Source organism: Littorina saxatilis, linkage group LG4 (genome assembly GCF_037325665.1).
Source record: "Littorina saxatilis isolate snail1 linkage group LG4, US_GU_Lsax_2.0, whole genome shotgun sequence".
Taxonomy (NCBI): domain Eukaryota; kingdom Metazoa; phylum Mollusca; class Gastropoda; order Littorinimorpha; family Littorinidae; genus Littorina; species Littorina saxatilis.
This window is the reverse complement of record NC_090248.1, coordinates 61,478,775-61,497,594: the sequence shown is the minus strand read 5'-3', so window position 1 is coordinate 61,497,594 and position 18,820 is coordinate 61,478,775. Positions and strand designations below refer to the sequence as shown.

The 18,820-nt window shown below is 43.7% G+C and overlaps 1 protein-coding gene across 10 annotated transcripts in view; it reads left to right on the top strand.

The window, feature by feature from the left end:
• LOC138965280 (sarcolemmal membrane-associated protein-like) overlaps window positions 1-18,820 on the top strand; it is a 71,064-nt gene that overhangs the window by 33,245 nt on the left and 18,999 nt on the right. For 7 of the 10 annotated variants that reach the window (XM_070337408.1, XM_070337403.1, XM_070337404.1 and 4 more), the window contains 6 exons: window positions 1,356-1,481; window positions 2,282-2,344; window positions 3,925-3,987; window positions 7,554-7,616; window positions 8,426-8,488; window positions 15,187-15,303. In XM_070337408.1, coding sequence (XP_070193509.1) covers window positions 1,356-1,481; window positions 2,282-2,344; window positions 3,925-3,987; window positions 7,554-7,616; window positions 8,426-8,488; window positions 15,187-15,303 — 495 coding nt within the window. The remainder of the gene's footprint in view (window positions 1-1,355; window positions 1,482-2,281; window positions 2,345-3,924; window positions 3,988-7,553; window positions 7,617-8,425; window positions 8,489-15,186; window positions 15,304-18,820) is intronic. The other 3 variants (XM_070337407.1, XM_070337405.1, XM_070337402.1) reach the window with 2 other exon arrangements.

Here is an 18,820-nt window from a genome sequence, read left to right as displayed (position 1 = left end):
CTTCGTGGTTGAAAACGACGTTAAACACCAAATAAAGAAAGATCTCTTTCTTTCTGAAAATTTTCTATCCAGCAGTCAACTTCTATTCTCACATCTAATGGATCCTCATGATATGCATCAAACACCCCTGTGCTTGGGACCCTCACATGTCAGACTTGTAGCTAGGTTTTGACACAGTCCCCTCACACAAAGTATAACCCCCCCCCCGGCTGTCAACAAAAATTAAAAAAATTAATACTAACTTTAAAAGAAATATTGAGTGGCTGCTGACACCAGTTGATCATGTTTAAAATCAAGGATAAGCCATAAATTGTTCATAAAATAGCTAAAACTCTTCAGCTTCTGGGGGGAAAAGCCCCCCTCCCAGAACCCCCCAACGAGGCCTTGCCCATGTACCCCACAAGGGGTCTACCCCTGGACCCCAGGTTGTAACCCCCCCCTCTGGCTTAACTGCTCCGCCCCTGATAACCATAGGTGAGGTTTATGTGAGGTAAATGCACTTTTTGTGAGTTGTTGTTTGACAATGGAACCTCCCTCAAAAGACCTTCCATGTTTTAGGACTTTTCCTCTTTTTCACACCCTGCTTTCTCACATTTTCTGCTCATAACATCTAGAATTCCCTCTAGTTTTAAAACTGTCCCCATTTAAAGTAAGACCTGGATTTTGTAAACTGGTGGCGGTCTTAAAAGGGGGTGGGGGGAGGCTCTTCACTTCTGACCTGTCTGTTATGAAAACTGGGATGGCAGTGCAGGATAATGGTTAGATGTTATAATGTCCTGTGAGGTTACCCTCATGGAAATTGGGGCTGCTTTCTCACTGGGGAAAGCGAGCTGCCACACAGTATACAGCGCTACCCTGGGTGGCCGAGTGGTAACGCACTTGCGCTCGGAAGCGAGAGGTTGTGAGTTCGACCCTGGGTCAGGGCGTTAGCAATTTTCTCCCCCCTTTCCTAATCTAGGTGGTGGGTTCAAGTGCTAGTCTTTCGGATGAGACGAAAAACCGAGGTCCCTTCGTGTACACTACATTGGGGTGTGCACGTTAAAGATCCCACGATTGACAAAAGGGTCTTTCCTGGCAAAATTGTATAGGCATAGATAAAAAATGTCCACCAAAATACCCGTGTGACTTTGAATAATAGGCCGTGAAAAGTAGGATATGCGCCGAAATGGCTGCGATCTGCTGGTCGATGTGAATGCGTGATGTATTGTGTAAAAAATTCCATCTCACACGGCATAAATAGATCCCTGCGCCTTGAGTCCGAGTCTGGAGATACGCGCGCGATATAAGACTTCATATAACATATCCATGAGAGATATTACTGTACGTATTGTGAGGAGATTGGCTGTGTGTTTCAGACGAGATGAAGGAGTCGAGCCAACAGCTGCACAAGTCGAGCATGGAGCTGGAGGAAGTGAAGGGACACTGTTTCCAGGCTCAGCAGCTGGCCAAGCAACGAGGCGACCTAGTCAGTGACCTTCAAGGTAAGGCCATCTCCACCCTCCTTCTTTTGCTCCCCACTGCTAGTGCAGGCCTGAGAAATTGAATTCTCTGCCCTGTATGGATCATCGTTTGTGTCGCATTCCACAGAGCTATCCTATTTTTGGCTCACGTAAGTGTAGCCTATGCGATCGTAACTTTGTCTGTCTGTGCGTGTGTGCGTGTGTGTGTCTTTGTTTGTGCGTGTGTATGTCTGTGGTAGAAACTTTAACATTTCGTCATTTGAAGACGTCACATTATGACGTAAGAGGGTTAGACGTCACGCGAAGGAATTACTGAAAGTCTCGGTCATTGTTATTTTGAGTGGGCCGAGACTAGTTGGCAGTCGTGTCCCTGTAAGTAGGCTACATGCAGACAGACAGATCTAGATCTAGTGTCTCGCTTTCTTGCACAGTGTCACCTGTGCTTACTTTGTGTGTGTGTGTGTGTATGTGTGACGGAGTGATTGAGTTTGTGTTACTGTTTGTCGATTTCTTACGTGAGCCTTGAAGGCTTCGCCTCTTGTTCTTCTATATGTCAGCAAAACAGAAATTCTTCGTCGTCTGTGAAGTGCTGATGATTTCACTGTCTACCCTGAGTCCTATATTCTTCCAACATGAGAAAGGATGCTTTCCCCTGTTAATCATCACCTTGAAATTGTTTCAATTATGTTCTTGGCAATGTGGTTGAATATTTCTATCAAATTTGCTATTTTAAGAAACTTCTGCAAGATGGTTGGTTATTACCATGCATAGCAGTTGCAGGTTGTTGGCATGCATTCACACGAAGAAATGTTTTATTTCAGACCAATTACGGAAGGCCGAGTCGGCAACCAAAGAAGTGAAGCAGCAAATACTAGAGCTACTAGGTGAGAACAGGTGTTGTGTTTCTTGTGTGATCTGGCACTGGTTTCTTTGGCATCCTCCCTAGCTCCCTTCCCCACCCCCCACCCCCCTTCCACAGCCATTTGTGTGGTTCACTGGCAAATAATCCTCCTATTTGCTCTACCTTTTCTTCCATTGATTTATTATGTGCATTATGCTTTTACTTTTCTTTACAACTGTTTCATTTTAATTTTGAATCTTTAGCTTTTTCCTCCTTATTTGCACGATTGCTGCATGCCTTTGATCAAGAATATAATGTTCTATGAAAAACGAAACATTATCAATCCAGTAGGCTGAAATCTTTGCATACTGTGAATCGTCATAAACAGTTACACTCTAATGCAGGGGATGCTGACAATACCTTTGATTAGTATCAGAGTTTTAAACACCGGTACAGTTGGCCTAGTGGTAAGACATCCGCCCCGTGATCGGGAGGTCGTGTGTTCGAACCCCGGCCGGGTCATACCTAAGACTTTAAAATTGGCAATCTAGTGGCTGCTCTGCCTGGCGTCTGGCATTATGGGGTTAGTGCAAGGACTGGTTGGTCCGGTGTCAGAATAATGTGACTGGGGGAGACATGAAGCCTGTGCTGCGACTTATGTCTTGTGTGTGGCGCACGTTATATGTCAAAGCAGCACCGCCCTGATATGGCCCTTCGTGGTCGGCTGGGCGTTAAGCAAACAAACAAACAAACAAAGAGTTTTAAAGAATTACAAAGATACTTTAATGAACCATTGCTGGTGTTTTCGTTTTTTCTTTTCCATCAATTGTGACATGGGTTGATTTTCTGTACTTTTTGTTGCTGAGATTTAAACAAAATTAATTTACCCTGGTGTTTGCTGTTGGTGTTATTTGGGCATGGTTATTTTTTTTCTTTTTCTTTGAACCCTTAAGTTTGCAAGTCAGTGCTGGGCAGAGTCAAAGCGCATCAGATATATCTGTGACCTCTAAAAGGCTAAACACAGCTCCTGAAATGGTTGCAGATTTATGTTAGACTTTACGAGGAGATGTGAGGCTGATGTGCTTATTAAAGTAGAAATGGCATCTTAGATAAAACCTTCGTGGTTGAAAACGACGTTAAACACCAAATAAAGAAAGAAAGATCTTAGATGAAAATCTTTGCCCAAACCTGTCTTCATCCAAACATGTAAAGCGGCAAATAATTCACTACTGGAGTAAAATTTGTGCTGCAAAACTTTGCACATTACTTCAGAGATTTTTCGCTAAGGGGTTAGGTTCCAGCAAAGGCAATCAAGACAAACATGTTGCAGTGACCTAGGCTTCCTCACATGCATGGTTTTGCTGACCACTCTATTGCAAGCTGGAATTGTCTTATCAAAGGGCTGACCACTCTATTGCAAGCTGGAATTGTCTTATCAAAGGATGCCCACCCTTACAGTTTTGTTAGATTTTTTCTGACATTTTGAGTTTGATTTTCCCACCAGCATGCCAGATCAGCATTGTTAGAGGTCTGGTTAGCATGTCTGTTTGGCATGAGTTGTTTCACCCTGTCACTAACCTTTCCCTGTATTGCCTCCCCTACCTCTGTGAACCCTGACCTCAGACAGACTGCTGGAAGAGCAGGAGCAGTCTAGCTTGAGCCACAAAGCTCTTGACACTATCAGCAGTGAGTTACGCCCCCTGCCCTCTGCTTGTCTGCCCTTTGTTTGCTACCGTGCCGCGCACAACCTGCTTTGGCTGTCTCACTTTTAGTGTGCATTGCTTTATTCTTTTCTTCTGTTTTGTTCTTAGTCTGGCCAATGCTTTAACAGTAGTCTTGCTTTCTAACCGTTGTATGAGTTTCAGCTGCCCTGTAACTTGCTTGAATCCTGCCAAGATTTGGTGCAGGATGCATTCGGTGTCAGCTGTTCGTGGCTTTTTGTGATGCTGGGAATCAAAGTAGCATAGAGGTCATTGGAAAGAAGGGAATCAAAGTAGCATAGAGGTAGTTGAAAGAAGGGAATCAAAGTAGCATAGAGGTAGTTAGATAGAAGGGAATCAAAGTAGCATAGAGGTTGTTGGAAAGAAGGGAATCAAAGTAGCATAGAGGTAGTTGGATAGAAGGGAATCAAAGTAGCATAGAGGTTGTTAGAAAGAAGGGAATCAAAGTAGCATAGAGGTAGTTGGAAAGAAGGGAATCAAAGTAGCATAGTTGTTGGACAGAAAATTACCAGGAGTGGCTCTGCTATTCTAATAAAGTATCTTTGTTGAAGTGTTTAGTAGAAAGAAAAAACCAATTGTATCTGTGGTGGATTTGTGTTATGCTGTGGTGTTGCGGCAGTGTGGTGTAAATAGATCTGATGAAGGGTAGAAAGACGGCTGTATAACTTCATGTCCCTCAGATGTTGAATGGTGTGGAGTGGAAAGTGCATTATTGTACAAAGTAAAGTGCGTTGGTGGCCTGTTCTCACTAGTGCTTCTGTCCCCGGCAACCGCTATATGTATATATGTGATATGTACAGTGAAACTCTGATGACTTGAACAGTTCTGTCCCTGAGAATTTGATTTGGTTACCGGTCGAATACCGGAGTTTTGTTCTGTTTAGATTTTCTGCTCTCGATAGTTTACACTTCATTGAAAGAGATTACTCTGCTAAGCAAACACATGTATGTCTGCTCATTGAAGCATGAAAATCAACCTAGCTGACCTTTCATTCCACAGCAAACAGAGTGTTACAGAAACATTGGTGAAATAAAGTGCTTTTCCTTATTTCAACATGTCCATCAAAAACAAAAACAGTAGAAAAACAGAAGCAGAGTTTCAGTGGCATCAACGTGTTGATGTCAAGTATTATTCACTAAGAGGTGTCCCTCCTTAACTGTGATATGACCTGTGTTGTTACGTTGGTACAGCTTGTGTCATCGGTATTGTTACATTGAAGCACCAAATGTGACATACATGCATATCTTTCACATTTGTCTTATTGTGGTATCAGTGGGAGACGTTTCCATCACCAGTCTCTGTGCAACAAGTTGACATGTCAGAGTAACAGAAAGCAGGTGTCACTCAGTACATCACTTCATGTTGGGGGAAGCCCCTTTTAAGACCCCCCAATTTAAACTCCCTGCTTTTTAAGACCCAATTCTCTCACATTTGTGGACGTCTTAAAGGGGGGTTTCACTGTCAGCAGTATGATTCCCACCATCTTAAAGGGGGGTTTCACTGTCAGCAGTATGATTCCCACCATCTTAAAGGGGGGTTTCACTGTCAGCAGTATGATTCCCACCATCTTAAAGGGGGGTTTCACTGTCAGCAGTATGATTCCCACCATCTTAAAGGGGGGTTTCACTGTCAGCAGTATGATTCCCACCATCTTAAAGGGGGGTTTCACTGTCAGCAGTATGATTCCCACCATCTTAAAGGGGGGGTGTCACTGTCAGCAGTATGATTCCCACCATCTTAAAGGGGGTTTTTACTGTCAGCAGTATGATTCCCACCATCTTAAAGGGGGGTTTCACTGTCAGCAGTATGATTCCCACCATCTTAAAGGGGGGTTTCACTGTCAGCAGTATGATTCCCACCATCTTAAAGGGGGGTTTCACTGTCAGCAGTATGATTCCCACCATCTTAAAGGGGGGGTTTCACTGTCAGCAGTATGATTCCCACCATCTTAAAGGTTTTTTTTTACTGTCAGCAGTATGATTCCCACCATCTTAAAGGGGGGTTTCACTGTCAGCAGTATGATTCCCACCATCTTAAAGGGTTTTTTTACTGTCAGCAGTATGATTCCCACCATCTTAAAGGGGGGTTTCACTGTCAGCAGTATGATTCCCACCATCTTAAAGGGGAGTTTCACTGTCAGCAGTATGATTCCCACCATCTTAAAGGGGGGTTTCACTGTCAGCAGTATGATTCCCACCATCTTAAAGACGTCCATGTAGAGACTTGTCTTTATTTTTAGTTTTGAACACTCTGTGATGGATCGCTGCCAGTGGAATACGGCATAAAGTTGTATCAGTTATGTACTCACTATTCAGCAGCCTGAGGGTAGTTGCTGGAAGCAGGATTGGCTTTGTCAGTGTGACTAGTACTAACTAACCTGTAGCAATGACTTCTCTCTTTCTCTCCGGTGATCAACATGCATGAAATAGATCATTAACAATGCTTTCAAGGATTTGCCTAGTGGACATAGAAAGAGATGTAGATAATTAACAACGCTTAAGGATAGCCTAGTGGAAATAGAAGCTAACGTAGTGCTGCTTCACAGGGCAATTTTAGACTTAACTTGCTCATGTTGCCATAATGCAGGGGGGGAGGGGGGGGGGGGGGTAGAGGGAGGATGTGTGTGTATGCTTTCAGCAGATTTGCAGGGAAGGATGTATATTCACAAAAGTTACTGTAAGACGGAATCCAGAAGAGACAGATTGTAAAATAACTAAGGGACTGATGCACAATTGCTACTCTCTGTTCAGCTTTAATGAGCGTTATAAGTGAACAGTTTTTATTATGATCCAGTGGTTTTCAAGAATAAGCTGGAACTGCAGGAGAGGCAGAGATTATTTTGTTCTTGTTTATCCAGAGTCAGTGGCCTAAATGTGCTGAGTGTGTGGCCCTGTGGAATGTAACATGTGTAGCTTTGCAGTTTTGAGATGTCTGTACGTAGCTTTGTAGAGAAAACTGATCAGCTGCAGTCCCCAACAGCACTGTCACACCTGGTCCTGAATAATCAGAATTGTATACATCGTACCATATACCCCATCCTCAAAAAAGATAGGGGCAAGGGGGGAGGCACACACAAAAGAAACAAGTAACAAAAATTAATTTCTGCTGCTTTTGGTAGAAATAAGTTACACTTACAGGTATTATTTGATGAGATATATTGATAGCTGTCAATTAATGTACCGCTTTATTGTCTATGTTTCTTGTTGTGAATGAGGTGCAAAAAACCATGTAAATGTAACGAAGGCCATGTGCCACAGTTACTGATTTAGGTGTTGTGGTAAGGCAGTAGAGGGGGTTGGGGGTAACTTCTATAAATAATTATGGATGTTGCTGATTGAAGTCTGAAAAGCACGGGGGGGGGGGGGGGGGGGGATACCAAAGGGTAAAACTTTGTCTAACTTTGTGAGCAATGCCACAAGAAGAAAAAGTAAGATTTTTAAGCAAGCCGTCCCACAGGAAAGAATGTCTGTAAGATGTATAGTGGAGGGTGGCGGTACAAATAATGTGAGTGTATTACTGGTTGTTTTACAGGCGAGCTGGAGAAGGAGAGAGGGAAGCACAGCCAGACCACCAAGGATCTGGAGGAGACCAGGAGTAAGTGCCCTTGTTTCTTCACACAGTTATCTTGTCTGGCTTCTGTTTCTTCACACAGTTATCTTGTCTGGCCCCTGTTTCTTCACACAGTTATCTTGTCTGGCCCCTGTTTCTTCACACAGTTATCTTGTCTGGCCCCTGTTTCTTCACACAGTTATCTTGTCTGGCCCCTGTTTCTTGACACAACGTTGTTGTGGGGCCTCACAGGGTCCTGCTCTTTAGATTGGTTTAGCTGCTTTCTTTGATGCAATCAATTTAGAAATCCAAAATCAGAGAGACTGCCAACGTTCCAAAATTCAGAATCAAAAGACAAGAATTGTAGGTTATTGGAACGTTTCATTATTGACAAAACAAAAACATTCCAATCACTTTAGGTGTGTTAGGGAAAATAAGTTGGTCAGTTCTCTTTCCCCTACAGTTGTCTCCATCTTGTTATCTGTCATCCTTTCTATTCGTCGCGATATAACCTTCGTGGTTGAAAACGACGTTAAACACCAAATAAAGAAAGAAAGAAAGTCATCCTTTCTATGCCTTCTGTCTCTCCTTATTTTTTGGTCTTTAATAAAAAGTGAACTTTTCAATCCTAGCTAAGGCTGGCAGTGAGTGCCGCACTTGACAGCTACACTACGGCAATCAAACCTCTGCTCTACGTGAGACTTTAAAACAGCTTCAGCTTCAGCTGAGTCTTTAAAATGATAGTACTGTGTAAATATGTGTACACAGCTGTTATCATGTACACGCCTGAGTGAAGTGGAGCGGTACATGTACAAAATGTGCTGACAGTCACCCTGACGGCTGTGTGTGTGCAGGTCAGCTACAGGTCGCCCAGCAGGCAGCCAAGCAGAGTCACAACGAAGCAGAACAACTGAAAAGTACGTCTGCACCTTTTTCACTCTCGCTACATGCTTTCAGTTTCATTGTCACATATATTTTTGTTTTACCGAAATTGTTTTGGACTGAGAACCTTTGGAATTTTATACATGTATGATTGCAGATATCAGTCATTAATAAGTAAACTACAGTGATATAGATAATTATGATCATAACGTCTTTCATGAAAATGAATATTAAGGGGGGAGGGGGGGGTATTCTATTGCTTGTTTCTTTTCCAATTTGAAGTTTTAAAAAAAAGTGAACATCATCTGAACGTTTAGTTAGCTGCATTGATTTTGAAAATTAAGAAATTAATTGGAAAGGGGAGCAACTTAGATTGGTGTTACAGGGAGGGCTTGAGGGTAACGCACTGCAAATCAATTTTTTGTTCGAAATAAGAATCTGATTGAGATAAATATGTATAGGTCTTCTAATTGTTTATGCAGGTTGTAATTTGTGTGGTTCGTCTGCAAAATGCACAAGTTTTGCTTTTTGCTTGTACAGTGAACTTCCACAATATCATAGTTGTTGGGGTCCATAAAATGTGAGCACTATGTACATGTTTTGGGATATGTCCAGAGGTTATGTTGGGGTCCATAAAATGTGAGCACTATGTACATGTTTTGGGATATGTCCGGAGGTTATGTTGGGCAACCAGAAACCTCCAACAATTAATTTTGTGTGTGCTTTTTTTTGGATGTTACTGTTGCAACCAACTCTGTCTGACATAAGATTTGTCAGTTCTACATCTTTATTTATGCAAAGAAACTTAAATGTGAATAAAAGCAACAATTGTGACCCCACCTTTGACGTCACAGTATAGCCGAATTTGCAGTGTAGTGGAATGTGACGATGTAGTGGAAGTCCTCTCTTGTTGACAATGCATGTGCATATGACTCCATGCCTTTGTGTTGACTGCTTTGTTGACTGCTTTGTTGACTGCCCACTGTGTCTTTTGATACTCTTTTCTTTTAACTAACAAACTTATTTTCTGCTCATGTCTATTTCCGTGAAGGAAATTGAAAAGTAATGAAGAATGCCTATTTTTCATAAGACATGAATTATGTACTAAAAATCGCTCTCTTAATTAAGGAGTGAATTAATGGTTTGCTTATCTAAAAGTTGTAAGGCATGAACAGTTGGGTAGACTTTTGGCAAGAAATATACATACGCCTTTTATTGTGTGCACTTATATATCAATAACCATGACAATAGCTACAACAACAAAAAAGATAAGCAAATTATACAAAAGAGTTTGTGCACATTAAATATAAAAGCACTGTCTATGTTTATTTCTGTTTGCCTGGTGAACCAGCACATTATTTTATACTTTCTCTGTTGTTATTGTTAGTCACCCGTTGTCATGGGTACAGGTGTATTTTCTGTGTTTTTGTAGCAACACTTAGAACTATTAGAAAACCACCATTAACTATTGGTGACGAATAGAGTTTTGGCATGGGATTAATCTTGTGTAACATCTTTGTTATCGTTCCATAAGTGCTGTTGAAATAACCTACAATCTTGAGTGTTAGCATGAACACTTTGTCATTTGTATTTGTGTTCTTTTTTAATGCAGGGTATGCGCTTCAATTGTAGCTAGTGTACCAAATTACATACACCAACTCAACCATCAACGGATTTTGGATTGCAGACTTTTTGTCTCTGTTGTATTTTAACAAGAAATACTTCTTTATCATCATTTCATACTCTCTTCATGCCACAAATTTGTAGCTGTAATTTAGATACCTACATGCCTGAATACTTATTTCGGAATCTCTGTAATAGAGAGCATAATCCTGTCCCTTGAATAGACGAGTTCTGGAAATAAATGTGTTGAAGTTATTATGGGGTGTGGAAGAGTTGTTTTTCCTTGCTTTTAAACACTGAAGCAAGCTACACAAAAGGCTATTTAGCCTACAGGGCCGTATATATGATATTGTAGCAGTTTTCCTATTGTGTTGATTGTATGTTGGTTTACCCGGCGGAAAACCGTGAGAGTTGTAGATAAGAAACAAAATGTACGTCTTTTATTTAGCTCTGCAGATTCATTGTCTAGTGCGTGCACTTATTATTTACTCTTCTCTGTGTCTAATTTTGCCTCGCGTTGTGTTCGTTCTCCTAGTGCATGCACTTCTAATCTGTTGGTTGCCGAATTTATCCTCTCTCACCTAAAATTACCGGGTTAGCTTATCTTCATAAAAGGCTAAGTCTGCGAGAAGAAATGACGACTTACGTGACAACGAAAACCATTCAGTCGAATAACAGAGTCAATTTCATGGGATCACTTTTCTATAAAATAGTTTATTAGACTTATTATTTAGAAAAGTATACAAATGGTTCAATACAACAAGCGCAAATTACGCAATATTATAAATTCACATACAAAATCGATACAAAATCCCGGGTCGCCTTTACATGGCAAACATCAAAAATGCGCAGATTATTATCATAGAAAACAATGAAGCCGCCTAATCTCCCTTCCCCAAATAATCCTATCCTAAATCGAGACTCCGCATATCGAGCTAGCTACATTTTTACCCCATACAGGATCTTTTGTTCTCTGACTGACTATCTAAGAATTTCTCTCAAACCTGTTCTTTAATGGAATTCTAAATGGGAGAAACAGTTCTTCCCTCTTTGGGCTAAGTTTTAAGGTTAGTCTAAGACTCCAGAAGTTACTATTTTGACTTTAGTGAGAACGGGACAGAGTCACTGACGACTCTCCCTATTCGTCACCAAAGTTGTTTGTCCCTAACCTAATTCCAGTTTCCCCTTTTACAAAGTACCATGCGCAAAACAGGCGGGACACCAAAAACACAGGAGCTTACCTAGAATTGCGCAGGTCACCTAATGTTTAATCTACCACACCTAGCTAGCTAATTTAGGACCGTTCAATCAAACGCACACCGACGTTCTAACAGTCCGGTTGTTTACTTCTGACTATCTACGGAATTCTCTCCTGCATATCTTTTGAACCTTTACTGTTGTTTAAAGTAAACAAGACAGTAACATGCGCGGTTGTCCTTTTAAGCTGGCTATACCTAAGCTGTCCTGATTTGGTGAAAAGGTAGAAAGAATCTCTAAGTTCTTTTATCGTTACTCTGCGTTTTCCCTATGCTATCCCTTTGACAGAATGCGGAGTCTCTTTTTCTTGTCCCTATTCTAAATCTCGATCTAGTCTACCTTGCCTTTACTCTCTCCCTATTCTAATCCCTAACCTAGCGCCCTCAGTCTATATCCTTATTCTAACCCATTCTATTCTGTTCTAAAGCCTGTCCTAATGCGTGTAGGAACTTCATTTTACACTGTCTTTTATACCAATCTGCATGGCAACGTAAACAAACACACAGAACCAGAGGCAGATTGGCTGACCGAAAAAGAACATTAACCGCACTACTTTCAAAACATTACGCGGACAATGTAGTCCGTCCTTTTTCCTTTATCTTTACACTTGCTGATCACAACAAGCGCTCTTTTAATAACTGTTCGTAATATTTAAGCAACCTACAACACTATCTTCATCAAAGAAACCTTGTCTCTCCTCTCTTTTACAATTCCTATCCTTTCTGATCTAACGATGATTTCTTCCGGCGATCGTTGTTTCCAACCCTACGAACAATCATCATATTCCTGTTACGTTATTAACCAAAATAACATCTTGTGGTCACTAAATTACATCCATTAAACAACTTTCATCCAATCTCTCGTCGTTCAACTTGACATTGGTCAAGTTTTACCCATGTTTATCGACCTGTATGCCGGTAAATCGTGTCCGCGCCACATAAATGGCCGCCAACACGGAACTGAAAAGGGAATTACCTCCCTTGCATCGTCTACTTTTGGTTATGAAACCAATTATTCTCGCTCTTCTTTGGAAAGCTGAAGATAGCGATAGCGTGACAGATTGACTCTGTATGCCATGACTGTTCTAAACCTTCAATATCTACCTTTAATATTAAACTTTCTTCAAATATGGCTCTCCCGCCACAATATGATACACGTGATATTGTAGGCCAATCACTAGCGAGTGGTGTAGCTTCACACCTGGTCGGACAATTTGTACATTGTGGAATGCAATCACTTTCAAACGAAAAGAGCGTTATATTGAGCAAAAAGTGCACAAAGCACAGATCTGAGCTAATTCTCGCTGGGATGTCACTCGTTCGCATGATTTCACGGTCACAGATCGGCGACCACGTGCAGAGACACTCAGCTTGCTAGTGATTGGTCTACAGTGGCATGTGTAGCTTACCTCAGTGTTGCCACACAAAAAGCAAGGAAAAGCAACTCTTCCACAACCCAGAAAACCGTTAGTTATTTCCGAACATCATCTATTTAGCTGTGTATGGCTTTTGCATGACACCCTGGTATCATCTTACTAGCACAGACTGTTAGCTGTGTATGGCTTTTGCATGACACCCTGGTATCATCTTACTAGCACAGACTGTTAGCTGCGTGTCTAGACGTGTACCTAACCAGAATGTAGTAGTTGCTCTGATCAGTGTATATTCATGGAATGTGGCTCTTACTTCAGTACAGAGTGCAAAAGAGGAATGAGGATGTTGTTTCAAGGCAGATCCTGCTTTCACTGACTGCATGGCCATACCTAGCGTCAATCTTTGTTCCCCACTTGTTGTGGTCTAGTTTTCTCTCTCACTCACTGCATGGCCATACCTAGCGTCAATCTTTCTTCCCCACTTGTTGTGGACTAGTTTTCCCTTCAACTCTCTGCATGGCGCTTTCTTGTGTTAGGCTAACTCCGATAATTCTCTTTTTACTTGTTGGTGGTATATTCTTTCTGACTTTCTTCCCAAAGTGTTTTCAGTTGATGCTGACTTCTGTCCCTTCAATTGCATGAGCTTGTCTTTGTAGTCGCCCCACCCCTCTTTTTGATGTTGTCAAGCTTTCTGTTGATTGTTGAGTAACGCTATCACTGATGGGGCCAGTACTGCAGTGGAGAACGTCTGACAAGACAGCAAAGCATGGCAGGGTACACAGAGATCTGGTACAGTACTGCAGTGGGGAACGTCTGACAAGACAGCAAAGCATGGCAGGGTACACAGAGATCTGGTACAGTACTGCAGTGGGGAACGTCTCACAAGACAGCAAAGCATGGCAGGGTACACAGAGATCTGGTACAGTACTGCAGTGGGGAACGTCTCACAAGACAGCAAAGCATGGCAGGGTACACAGAGATCTGGTACAGTACTGCAGTGGGGAACGTCTCACAAGACAGCAAAGTATGGCAGGGTACACAGAGATCTGGTACAGTACTGCAGTGGGGAACGTCTGACAAGACAGCAAAGCATGGCAGGGTACACAGAGATCTGGTACAGTACTGCAGTGGGGAACGTCTCACAAGACAGCAAAGCATGGCAGGGTACACAGAGATCTGGTACAGTACTGCAGTGGGGAACGTCTCACAAGACAGCAAAGTATGGCAGGGTACACAGAGATCTGGTACAGTACTGCAGTGGGGAACGTCTCACAAGACAGCAAAGTATGGCAGGGTACACAGAGATCTGGTACAGTACTGCAGTGGGGAACGTCTCACAAGACAGCAAAGTATGGCAGGGTACACAGAGATCTGGTACAGTACTGCAGTGGGGAACGTCTCACAAGACAGCAAAGTATGGCAGGGTACACAGAGATCTGGTACAGTACTGCAGTGGGGAACGTCTCACAAGACAGCAAAGCATGGCAGGGTACACAGAGATCTGGTACAGTACTGCAGTGGGGAACGTCTCACAAGACAGCAAAGCATGGCAGGGTACACAGAGATCTGGTACAGTACTGCAGTGGGGAACGTCTCACAAGACAGCAAAGCATGGCAGGGTACACAGAGATCTGGTACAGTACTGCAGTGGGGAACGTCTCACAAGACAGCAAAGCATGGCAGGGTACACAGAGATCTGGTACAGTACTGCAGTGGGGAACGTCTCACAAGACAGCAAAGCATGGCAGGGTACACAGAGATCTGGTACAGTACTGCAGTGGGGAACGTCTCACAAGACAGCAAAGCATGGCAGGGTACACAGAGATCTGGTACAGTACTGCAGTGGGGAACGTCTCACAAGACAGCAAAGCATGGCAGGGTACACAGAGATCTGGTACAGTACTGCAGTGGGGAACGTCTCACAAGACAGCAAAGCATGGCAGGGTACACAGAGATCTGGTACAGTACTGCAGTGGGGAACGTCTCACAAGACAGCAAAGCATGGCAGGGTACACAGAGATCTGGTACAGGAGACCTGGCCTGCTTTGAATAAGATCAGGCTTTCCTGAGCCTTGGTCCACATGGTCCTGAGCCTTGGTCCACATGGTCCTGAGCCTTGGTCCACATGGTCCTGAGCCTTGGTCCACATGGTCCTGAGCCTTGGTCCACATGGTCCTGAGCCTTGGTCCACATGGTCGCAGTGAATATCCTGTTCTGTGCTGTCATGTATGTCCCCCCTGCTGTGTTGTGATGACAGTAGTGGAACCTGTGATGAAAGGACACCCTTGGGACCAGACAAAAGTGTCCCTACATTGCAGGTGGCCTGTCATGACAGGTATACTTTGGTAGAGATAATAAACAAAGGGATTCCAGAAAATGTCCTTTCATGGGAGGTTATGTACCTCCTCCTGTGGTATTGTGCTGGTCTTGCGGTCATTGTGTCAAGCGGTCAGTGTTGTAACGGTGGCGCTGTGTGTCCAGACAAGGCCAAGGTTCTGCAGGAAGAGCTGGACTCCGAGCGCAAAGAGCGACACCCCTCCCCGCGCAACACGCACGGAGACTCCCCTTACTCACAACGCTCATCCAACCGCAGCAAAGGTAAACCCTCAGTCGCCTCCCTTCCTCCCTTGCCTCCCATGGTTCCAACCCCTCTCTCCCCCACACACCCCCCACACCCCCCACCTTCTCCGCCTTTGGTACTATTGGGTCCTTTCTGTTGTGGTTCTCTTGTCTTCTTTGCAACATTTTTACCTTCTCTAGTGATTTTTGATCAGTTGAGATGCTGTCTCTATTTTTATCCAGTGGCTATTTTCTTCTGTTTCGCTGTGAGCAACACATGATATTGTTATTGCCATCCTGCAGTGCCGTTCCTCATATTCTGTAGTAGCAGGAATTAGGGTGTCTGTGTTTGTTTGGCTTTCATCTCTTACTTTTTGGTTATATCTGCCATGGCAGTGTGGACACAAAAGATGCTTTTAAGATGGGTTAAGCGCACATTTTTGCTTTTGGTATCGTTGCTTTTAACCTTCGCCGGCACTCGTTATCGACTACACACGGACGCACTCGTGGGTCAGTGCGGACCCAGAAGGGTGTTTGATTGCAAATATCTCCTAAACGAGTTGGAATTCTTTAATGAGCTTTTAGAAATGCCTCAGACACCTAAAAAGCTATCATCTCCTAAAAGCTCATTAAATTTCAGTGATAATTAATTAATTATACACGGTATTTGGAACAATTAAAATATTATGGGTCTGCATGGCCCCACGAGTGCCACGGAAGGGTTAGCACAATTTTCCTTCTTTGAGAAGTATGGGTCCGCACGGACCCACGAGTGCCTCGGAAGGGTATACACGCTTTTCCTTCTTTGAGAAGTATGGGTCTGCACGGCCCCACGAGTGCCTCGGAAGGGTATACACGCTTTTCCTTCTTTGAAAAGTATGGGTCCGCACGTCCCCACGAATGCTTCCGTGTGTAGTCTAAATTTGACCATTAATTAATTAATTAATTATCACTGAAATTTAATGAGCTTTTAGGAGATGATAGCTTGTTGGGTGTCTGAGGCATTTCTAAAAGCTCATTAAAAAATTCCAACTCGTTTAAGAGATATTTGCAATCAAACACCCTTCTGGGTCCGCACGGACCCACGAGTGCCGGCGAAGGTTAAAAACACAAGAAAGGTAAGTTTATCATTATGGAACTTTAATTCTCATCTGATTGGCCTGGTGATTGTGAGGACCCAACGCTTTTAGTGGCAAATGAGTGACTGCAATGCTTAGAGTATGAGACACACCAACGTCAGTGTTGGTTGATACATTCAGTCATTCATATATTGTACATGTACTGTTCTCGTCATGATGACATTGCCATTGACTGATAGCTGTGTATGAGAAGAGCCACTAAGTTACTTAGGCTTTTTTTCTGAAGACTCTGCCTCCATTTCAGTGTGTTCTGTCTTGTGTGTGTTCTGTAGGAAGGTTGCAACATGGGGAAGGATGTCAGTGTGTTCTGTCTGGTGTGTGTTCTGTAGGAAGGTTGCAACATGGGGAAGGATGTCAGTATGTTCTGTCTGGTGTGTGTTCTGTGGGAAGGTTGCAACATGGGGAAGGATTTCAGTGTGTTCTGTCTGGTGTGTGTTCTGTAGGAAGGTTGCAACATGGGGAATGATTTCAGTGTGTTCTGTAGGAAGGTTGCAACATGGGGAAGGATTTCAGTGTGTTCTGTCTTGTGTGTGTTCTGTAGGAAGGTTGCAACATGGGGAAGGATTTCAGTGTGTTGTGTCTTGTGTGTGTTCTGTAGGAAGGTTGCAACATGGGGAAAGATTTCAGTGTGTTCTGTCTTGTGTGTGTTCTGTAGAACGGTTGCAACATGGGGAAGGATTTCAGTGTGTTCTGTCTTGTGTGTGTTCTGTAGGAAGGTTGCAACATGGGGAAGGATTTCAGTGTGTTGTGTCTTGTGTGTGTTCTGTAGGAAGGTTGCAACATGGGGAAGGATGTCAGTGTGTTCTGTCTGGTGTGTGTTCTGTGGGAAGCTTGCAACATGGGGAAGGATGTCAGTGTGTTCTGTCTGGTGTGTGTTCTGTGGGAAGCTTGCAACATGGGGAAGGATGTCAGTGTGTTCTGTCTGGTGTGTGTTCTGTAGGAAGGTTGCAACATGGGGAATGATTTCAGTGTGTTCTGTCTGGTGTGTGTTCTGTGGGAAGGTTGTAACATGGGGAAGGATGTCAGTGTGTTCTGTTTGGTGTGTGTTCTGTGGGAAGGTTGCAACATGGGGAAGGATGTCAGTGTGTTCTGGCTGGTGTGTGTTCTGTAGGAAGGTTGCAACATGGGGAAAGATTTCAGTGTGTTTTGTCTAGTGTGTGTTCTGTAGAACGGTTGCAACATGGGGAAGGATTTCAGTGTGTTCTGTCTGGTGTGTGTTCTATAGGAAGGTTGCAACATGGGGAAGGATGTCAGTGTGTTTTGTCTAGTGTGTGTTCTGTAGAACGGTTGCAACATGGGGAAGAATTTCAGTGTGTTCTGTCTGGTGTGTGTTCTGTAGAACGGTTGCCACATGGGGAAGGATTCAATCACATATTCTTACCTCAACTCACATAAATGGCATTAACTTCAGTTCATTGCTAAGATATTGAAGTAGTACTCGACCCTGGTAAGGGGGGAAGTAACTCCCAAAGAAAACAAAGTCCGTAGTCAAGGACGGGAGTCACCTCCCCTACCGGTAACCCGCGCATGCGCGGTCCTACTACCGGCCGTCATTCCACCCACTTCAACACTCGAGCACAGACGTGTTGTGGTACTCCGGCATCTTTTTTGCCTTGGCCTTTTGTGGAAGGCCATTTGACCCTGGTATTTGCGTTGCATCTTTAGATAAGATCGTTTCACTTCTCTTCGCTGCGCGTTGCGTTTGTTTGAGTATTTCGCTGTTGTAATTCGTCTCCACGTGCGCGTGTTCGAAATTACAAATGGCGGACAAAAGCTCTAAAAGCAAGGGCAATCTTGTTTCTCTGCTCTCTTCACCGGGGAAAGAGAAAGATAAGGACAAGTCTAAGTCTAAATCAAAGACGCGTGCCTCTGTAACTTCGTCACAGGCTACGTCTTTAGTTCTGGTTACTGACCCGGTGACTAAGAAGTCAGAACGGGTGTCGATTGACTCCACGTCACCGTCACCGGTTTTTCTTACGCAGGAACGCGCTACTTCTCCTCTCTCGCGCTCGCAGGCGCCTCGGCCTAGCGAGTCCGTGTCTCGGGAAGAAATCTTGGCAATGTTTGCTACTTTGAAGCATGATTTGGTTGCCTTGCATTCTGCGGAAAGGCCTGTCGCTCCCCTCCCGCCTGGCGTGGGGGGGGTGGCTTCACTTTCTAGGCTGCGGCCTTCAGCGACGATCACTTCGGCTGATCTCGGACCGGATTTTTCCGGTTCGGTAGCGGATCCCCCTGCCTTTTCAGGGGGGTTCGCGTCCATAGCGCCGCCCGGTTCTAGCGCTTCGGCGTTGGGCGGCGTTTGTGGGAGTCCCCATCTTTTTGGGGGCTCACACTTGCCTGCGTTCCCTGGTTACGCTCTTGCGTCTCCTTCGGGTTCACAGACGGCTCCTCCCCGGCAGTACACCGTCCATCACGTG